General features: G+C 34.8%; 1 protein-coding gene across 1 annotated transcript; it reads right to left on the bottom strand.

The window, feature by feature from the left end:
* Positions 1-14: 14 nt before the first annotated feature.
* LOC120255139 (cystathionine beta-lyase, chloroplastic) lies at positions 15-6,411 on the bottom strand. The gene is made up of 13 exons (XM_039263025.1): positions 6,138-6,411; positions 3,968-4,130; positions 3,785-3,897; positions 3,179-3,249; positions 2,978-3,069; positions 2,816-2,903; positions 2,608-2,719; positions 2,224-2,320; positions 2,046-2,127; positions 1,834-1,951; positions 838-945; positions 657-759; positions 15-556 (listed from the first exon to the last, which is right to left on the bottom strand). Exons 1-13 carry the CDS (start codon positions 6,345-6,347, stop codon positions 381-383), a joined length of 1,533 nt encoding a protein of 510 aa, XP_039118959.1. The 5' UTR covers positions 6,348-6,411; the 3' UTR covers positions 15-380.
* Positions 6,412-8,749: the final 2,338 nt, after the last annotated feature.

The raw sequence follows: 8,749 nt of genomic DNA, 5'->3' as shown, positions 1-8,749 counted from the left end.
AATGAGAATAGAACTCAAACCACCCCTGACTTATGTGAGGTGCTCTAACCAACTGAGCTATAAATATTTGAAACCAATTTATCACTCATAATAAATAAGTTAATCAACTCTTTGTTGAATTAAACAAAAATAACCTGGACCCAGAACCACCTGTCCGACCGGCTGGTCACCTGTTCAATCCCAGGTTTGTCTAAATCCGTATAGGTCTTAAAACCGACTGGTTCAACCCTGATAAAAACCATCTAGTATGCAGGATAACAATGTAACATGGCAGCAATTTATTTAGCATATAAGTGCAGGAATAGATGAATAGCAGCTTGTCACATCAAAAACGCTTTCCCACATTGCTGACAGATAAAAGACTGGGTTGTATTCAAATACTACTTTGGTCCATTTGTAATAGAATAGTCTAAAGCTGCAAGCAAATCATCTACATCCTCAATGCCGACAGAGATTCGAACAAGGTCTTTGGTCAAGCCCTGGGCCTCCAGCTTTTCAGGATGAATGCTCGCGTGGGACATGAAGTATGGCAAGCTAATAAGTGAGTTCACGCCTCCTGAAATACGAAAATGTGAGTTTTGCATTACAAACCGACACTTGATAACACTTGATGATATGTGATTCACTCCAAGTCAAATAAACATATCAATAATTACCAAAACTGACAGTGATGCTGAAGTATTTTGTCTTCTCAGCTATATGCTTGGAGAGAGCATCTGACCCAGTAAAAAAACTGAGTATAGAACCAGCACCTGTTGCCTACCAGATGTAGAGGAAGAACAGAATTAGGTATTGTTTTCCATTTCTTAGCTTTCATTCTGATGTAGTTTCAGGTACCTGAGAAAAGTGTAATTTGTGCCCAGGGTGAGAAGGAAGTCCGGGATAGTTCACTCGCGTCACCCTTGGGTGAGATGATAAGAATTCAGCTATCTTCTGTGCACTTGCCTGTTTGTGAAAGAAAGCTCATGTCACCAACACATACAATTTACCCGGGCAACAACTGAGACATTAGCAGATAATAAACAACAATTGTCAATCAGACGTTAAAACAAGTAGCCAACAAACTTCTTTATCGATCCTGGAAGGAGTGCACTGGATAATACTGTAGCTTGGAGGTGTGCAGCATTACCAGGTCCATTTTTGATGAATGTAACAGTAACAGATCAAATGAAAACTAGTTTAAAACTAGGATACGATCACATTGATCACATTCATGCAGATAACATACATTTCTACAACCGATAAAAAGAGAGATTTTAATTAATTATTTTTTTAATGCTACAGGGACAACCATCTCACAAGATTCACCAGCATAATAAAGTGGTATGAAATTCATACACATTTTTCTGAAGTAATACAGATCTTAGAGACCAGGTAGCTAGAGGCTTTTCTACGAAAATTTTTGCAGGACCATCATTAACTGTTCTTTTCCTAGCATCATTTTGTAGGATTTTCCGAATTTAATCTTCCAGAAATCAGTCTGTACCATAATTTTGTAGGATTTTAACAAGTAATATTTCCTTTTAAGAGGTATGTTCAGTCACTTGACTGAATTATTTGTGCAAGTTTGGCATTGGATTAACTATGATTTCTATCAATTATGCAGGCATATGGTACTGATTATATAGGCATGACATTCGCATGCATTTTACAGTTTGCTCACTAGGGGATAAAACCTGAATGCCAATGGTAACTTTGCCCCTCGAAAAGAGAGGAGAAAGGAAACACGAAGTTTTTGCCAAAAAGGTTAAAATGTGTGGAGAAATCAGCGCAAATGTGGTACTAATTAAGTTGCAGAAACAAGAATCAAGGAATAAAAGTGGTTATTAGCACCTGTTGCTTTTCTAGGCGCAAAGCCATTGTCCTGATACCTCGTAGTAAGAGCCAACAGTCGAATGGTGCTAATGCAGAGCCTTCCGCATTTTGTAGAAACGCTATCTGTTCTGCCAAACTAGAAAGAAGCCAGTTGTTTAAGTTCATTCACATGCTTTTAATTCCATTCTAATCAGCAGAATAATAGTAATAATAATAGTAAATTCACCAACCTTTTTTCCTTTACTGCAAGAATTCCTGCCATAACATCACTGTGGCCAGATATAAATTTGGTAGCTGAGGTCATGACAATGTCTACAACAAGGGGATAAGACAACAGACTATCTAACAATTAGATACAGACAAACAACTTTCGAAATCCTAAATGATTTTACAGGTTCATGCACAAACCTGCTCCAAGCTTCAAAGGCTGACACAGAACTGGAGACAAAATACTGTTATCCACCAATACAAGAGCACCATGCGAGTGCGCTATTTCTGATATTTTCTGCAAAAGCTTTCAATGAGTAATATATACTAAGACTTCCAAACAAATTAGTGCAATCCAACTAAACGTGAAATTTATCAAGAGGATTTTCTTAACAACAGTAATTGTTAAAATTATTCACACAAAATTCAGCAAATATTGTCGACTTAGTTTAAAACAATTATGGACTAATAAGTCACATTTCAACATACTCATGATATTTAGGCAATTCTAGTCTTTCATTACCACCGATATTGGTTCTTTAAACACTAATTTTAAAAAGATAAATTAGAGATCCATTTCTTTACCCTTATGTCTGCGATTTGTAAGAAAGGATTCGTTGGGCTCTCCAACCAAACAAGCCTTGTACGAGGACCAATTGCTGATGCCACAGCATTCAAATCACTAGTTTTAACTCGTCTGTATCATCACGTAGATAGAATTTTTTTTTTCCAACTGCACAGGCTTGAAAATAATGAAAATCTTTTTTAAAAAAATAAGGGGCAAGAGACTGACGTCACCACAATCCCTTTATTTGGAACCACTTTTGACAGCAAGCGGTCAGACCCACCATATAGGTTATTTCCTGCTACGATTTCTTGACCTAAAAGACTGCAAAGTTAGCTTATTTCACATGGAAGGTGAAAAATTATAAGTACTAATTCAATCATGTCACACCAGATTTAAGAATGTCTGTGACAATGTCCAAGGCAGCCATTCCACTAGTGAAGCAAAACGCAGAATCAGCCTTCTCAAGTTTGGCTATAAGACTGAATATCATAAAGAGAGGTTGTTATTAGTGTAACTGTAGAAGACAAGCTTATCTGCATCCTGTAGTCCAGATCATTACGTAAGGAACAAGTGATCAAGTATGCTAACCTTTGTAGCACATCCCGGGTTGGATTGCCACTTCTAGTATAGTCATACGAACCAAACTCTGTGGCTGAAAGCTGCCATACAAACCAAATATAATTCCAAAATGAAAAAATAGAATTGTCCAATTATTTAGTAGCACAACATTTGTCCATTGAATCAAATCTTAAAATGTAATTATAAATATAAAGAAGAAGAAAATATACATGGCTTTCAGAAAATTCAGTTTTCTCCTCATGCAAATCAATGATTACAATATTGTTGTAAGCATCTTCCATCACTAAAACATTGATGAATCCTGACAACAAATGAACATATTTCACTGCATTTTTGCACATGATATACTTTACAATTATCTACATGCTTCACCGACAAACGAAGGTGAACTAAAATTACACTAGGTCAAAGAGCTCAGATGACGTAAGAATATGATTGTTCATTCTAAGATGGAAAACATAACTGCATAAATATATGCTTCCTCATTTGGATTTGAACACATAAGTAATGCCCTCTCAGTTATGAATGAAAAGCTGTTTCTTTGGTAAGAAGTAGGTCATAAGCAACACTAATACAGTCATAGAAATATAACCATCTTTTTGAAATTAGGGTTACCTGCTTAAACGTGGCAGTTTGGTACAACGGAGTACTGGTAGCAAGATAAGGATCAAAATCATTAGTAAAATTGGCCAAAATCGTGGCAACACTGGGCTCCCTCTCCTCCAAATCTACGAAATTTTACACCAATGAACCCCAGAGTTGCATAAAACAAACACAAACAAATTCTAAAAACCAAACCGGATTCAATGGATGGCTCCTCCAATCCATTAGCAATCTCCTTCACCGAGGTCGCGCCTGTCAAATCATTTCCCCTTGCTCTAATGCACACAAAAGGCATCCTAATTCTTCCCTTCCTCCAAAGCCCTAACCTCTGGTTGCCATTTAAGGATCGCTTGAACCCCTGTGAAAATTTCAGCCGATTGAGAGAAAACAAATGCAAAAGCAACAAAGGTAATTGATTTCCTTACAAAAGAAGGATTGTGCGTTGGAACAGAATGGTGGACACAAGAGAGAAAAAGGGATTGGGCAGAGTTGGTCATGGGGGAGCTGCGTGAGAGGCGATTAGTGTTTTGATTGAGCATTCGGAAATTGGGAAACTTGGAATTATGGGTTGATGTAAAAAAGTGGGGGTTTTTTTTTAATGGCTTATTTTAGAAAAAAAAATAAAGATTAATTAAAGAAAATTGTTAAATAAAAATTATAGAAGTATCTGAAATTTTCATCATTTTGAGTGTAACTGAAGCTTTTTGGTTTTTTCTCTTGTATTATTATCACCACTAATGAAATTTGATCCCTTAAATTTTCTTTGTCAATGAAAAAGTGGATTTTATGGGTTGATGTGATATTTAAATATTGGGAAAAGTATTAAAAAAACATGTGGCTTTCAACTTTTGTAAAATAAATATAGAGATTTTTGTAAAATAAATATAAAGATTTTTTTTTTTTATTATGTGACGTGGTTTTTTTAAATTTGTAAAATTTTAGTTACTTGGCTCAAGTAACTTGGTTCTTGAGCCAAGTTACTTACAATATTCTTTGGAGGTTCAATGATTAAATTAAAAAAATTTCTTTATTTCTTAGTTTGGGAAAAAAAAAACTCAAGCTTAATTATTGACCTTATTCATACCCTTTCTGCATGCTATGATAAAGAAAAAAGGCATCATAATGAATTCACTAGCACACACTGTTTTCCTTCTGTCAAGTTAAAAATCCAGGCAAGAAGTAGCCAAAAGATAACCAAAAAGATATTTGCAACAGCTGAGCAATTTAGAAGATGTTAATGATTTGATTTTTAAGAAGACCGATGAATATATTCGAGAACAAGAAAAACAACAATTTCTTAACATTCTCATACTAAAAGAGCCGAGGAGTAATTTTGAGCTACAGGATGTTCACAAGGAATTAATGATTGTAAGAGCCTTATTCATCAGCTTCTCTTCCGAAATACAAGAGTATACCTAGGTAAGAGAAATACAAAAGTAATTTTGAACATAGGTTGAATGGATCAAGGATTGTGAGATAGCTTTTCAACCGTTGAAAAAAATATTAAAGTTTTGTTATATTGCTTACTAAGCCAAAGCTAGCTCTAAGATGAATTATTAGTATACCTAGTCACATATGGCTATGCGATTAGCTCTATTTTATTAAAAATAGAAGAGTATCCAAAGACCAAGTTCCAATAATACAGATACAAGATTTCTTCTAATAGAAAAATTGGTTTATATACTAGTCACCTTAGCTTATAAGTTGAGATCTTATTTCTAGATGCATGGTATGCATCATGGTTGTTACTAATAAGTCCCTCAAATAAGACCTTCAAAATCCTAAAATATCAAGAAGCCTATCCAAATGGCCAATTAAGCTATGTAAGCATGGTCTATAAACCATGAACCGCTATCAAAGTGATAGTTTTATTGGAAGAGATGGTACAATTTGATTATTGGATCTACTTTGTGGATAGATTAGCCATGGAGAATAAATTAGGGATTAGCTTTTCCTCAAAAACCCCCCAAAGGGTTAGAAGACTAACAGTGCACCAAGGTTTGGGTGGGTTTAAAGCTACAAATAATAATGCAAATATAATATGAGGCTTTGATTGCTAGATTGTGTTTAGCCCTGAGCATTGATCTCTGAAACTTGTTTTGTTACATAATCTTTGAACTCATAGCAACTAGTAAGGACTATGAGATCATCAACACAAAATTTAATAATGAAGAAGCCAAATTTTGTCTCAAAATTGACATCATCCTATAGCAATAATCTTAGGAAAATTGTCCATCTTGACTACTTATCTCATAGCCACATAAAAACTATGCAAAATTTCAAGATTTCACATGATTACGAATAAAATAAATAAAAACATTGAAAAAAATTATTTAATTAATTAATTAAAAGGGGGGAAACGTACCGGTTGAGAGATGGACGGCGGGGATTGTTTCTCATCAACGACAATCTCTGATCGTATAGCCTTAACACCGGCGCACCTCCGCTTGAAAGTGGTTGTACAAAACCCAACTCGGTTTGAGCTGTAGATAAGCTTGGTCGAGTTAAGTGAACCGGCGCCGGTTCGGACCGGAAATAGGTCCGGCTTGGTGAGCCGTGCTTGTTGGTTAATCATGGAAAGTCTCCATTAGAGAGAAAGAGAGCAAAAGAGAAGAAGATGGTTTGAGAATTAGGGTTTGAAGAAGGGATGAGCATAAGAAAAGGGGGGAGAATGGACTTGGGTTAAAGGGCAAAAGGTACCGCCACGTGGCTGTTCATTCCGGGCCACAAAATTTAATTTTTAAAAGTAATTTTAATTTTTTAGATACTACTTTACTAATTTACCCCTCTATCTCTAATTTCAATTCAAAATTTTGGTTTTTTACTTATTAACTAATGTTATTTCAATTAAAATAGAGGGTTAAAAGTTACTTTTCAGTTTTTTAACCTGTCCCATTTTAGAGGTTTTTTTTATTATTTTTAAGTTATAAATTTTAAAAAATTATGAAGAATTAAATATTATTTTAAAATTTATTTTTTTTATATTTATATTTATATTTAATATATTTTTATAATTATTAGTATATTATATTCAACTATATATTTTTTATATCATATTTTAAATAAAAAAATAATTTTGATAAGTTAATATAATTTTTTTATAAATTTTAGATTATCAATCAATATTAATCCCATCTATGTGAATCAGTTAAAATGGATTAAAAAATCGGACAGAGTAACTAATCTAGATTTTTTTTTATAAAGGGAGCAAATCCTGATTATTTAAGAAATATTTATCGTGCAAAGAGTTAATACCTCATACACCCTCATTTTGGATTATTAAGATCCGAGTTATTTTATCTATATGAGTTTTGAAAATGTCACCGTCTTCTTTTTTATCTAGCCATTAACTATCTGAACTGGATGGCTTTGGTTTTAATTTAGATTCATTCATCGAAATAACACAACAATATTTATTTTTAATAAATTGCATTTTAAGTTAATAGTTTGATAAAGGAGAGTGATATACAAGGGTAATTTGGTAATTATAAGGGACAAATTAGAATTTGTGGATACCCGGGAAGGCATTTGGGATGTGGAGAATGGGATGCTATAATGAGGACACGTGGCGGTGGTCTAACGATCATTACGAGCTATGAATGCGGACAGCTTTGCTGAGGGCTGCAAAGTGGATCCGCTGTGAAGTAATTACTATACACCCAATAGACATTTGACACGTAGGCATTTCTCGTGGTGGTGGTAGTGGTGTCAAACGGGCCGGCCGGTCCGGCACGGCCCGGGCCCACAATGGCCCATGCACTATGCGTGCTCGGGCCGGCACGGCCCGCCAACCACCAAGGTCGGCCCGGCCCAGACGTACTGGCCCTGATATATTATATTTATATTTTTTATTTTAAACCCCAAAAATATAAAAAAATACTCCCTAAAATTGCTAAAAGATATAAAAATATCCTAAAATTCAAAAATATAACTAAAGTTCTTTATCATAAAAAAACAAAAAAATATACCCATTTTTAAAAAACTTACATTTAGCGTGTCGGGCCATGTCTGGGTCAGGCGTACATGGCCAGCAAAACCCCTAGCCCAAGACGGCCGGGGTTTGGGCTGCGCTCGGCCCGAGCACGGCCCAGTAGCACGTGCTTGGGCCAAGCACTGCCCTAAATCTCTGGGCCGGGCTCTGCCGGCTCGGCAAGACGGCCGGCTTGACACCCCTACGTGGTGGTGACCTCCGGTAGATTTAAGGGGCCGTTTGATTCGTGGTAATAACATATTACCACGTAATAAGATTACCATGGTAATATAAGTGGGAATGTTATATGGTTAGGAATATTGTGGTAATTTAATATAACCATGTTTTGGTTAGTGAACCTTATTATCTGGAATAGTTCATTACCGTGTTTTGGTTGTCATCAGTAATCAATTTGTTAAAAATATAAAAAGTTATAAGATTACCATGGTAATCCAAGATAAACACCAAATTTGGTGGTAATAGGATTACCATTTTTTTGGTAATATTTATAAGTTGATAATGTGATATTACCATCCACATTACTACTGGTGCAATGCCAAACATGATAATATTTTTAGATTACCAATATTATCGCAAACCAATCGGCCCTAAGGCCTGCTTTTGGTTCAGATGGGGAGGTGTGAGGGAGTAGGGAGGGAGGGTATGGAGGGTTTGAAAAAAATTTTTATGTTTAGATTCGATGGAGGGAGTGTGGAGGGTAATCTGGTTAAAAGAAGGGGTGAGAAAGAAGTGAGGAGAGATCGATGTGTATTTTACTAATTTGCCTTTTTTATATAAAAATCGATCATAATACTTTTTTTATACATATCTAAAAGATTATTTTGTACAAACTTTGTTAATATTAAAATTAAGATTAATATCAGTAATAATATTATTTATATAACTCAATTTTTTATATTTGTTTATCATTCTTATATTATTATTATTATTATTTTAATTGTTATTATGAAATTAGATTTAAAAAGGATATTATCGTAATTTCTCAA

The sequence above is a fragment of the Dioscorea cayenensis genome, unplaced genomic scaffold, assembly GCF_009730915.1.
Source record: "Dioscorea cayenensis subsp. rotundata cultivar TDr96_F1 unplaced genomic scaffold, TDr96_F1_v2_PseudoChromosome.rev07_lg8_w22 25.fasta BLBR01000863.1, whole genome shotgun sequence".
Classification (NCBI taxonomy): domain Eukaryota; kingdom Viridiplantae; phylum Streptophyta; class Magnoliopsida; order Dioscoreales; family Dioscoreaceae; genus Dioscorea; species Dioscorea cayenensis.
This window is presented reverse-complemented; position numbering and strand designations above follow the sequence as displayed.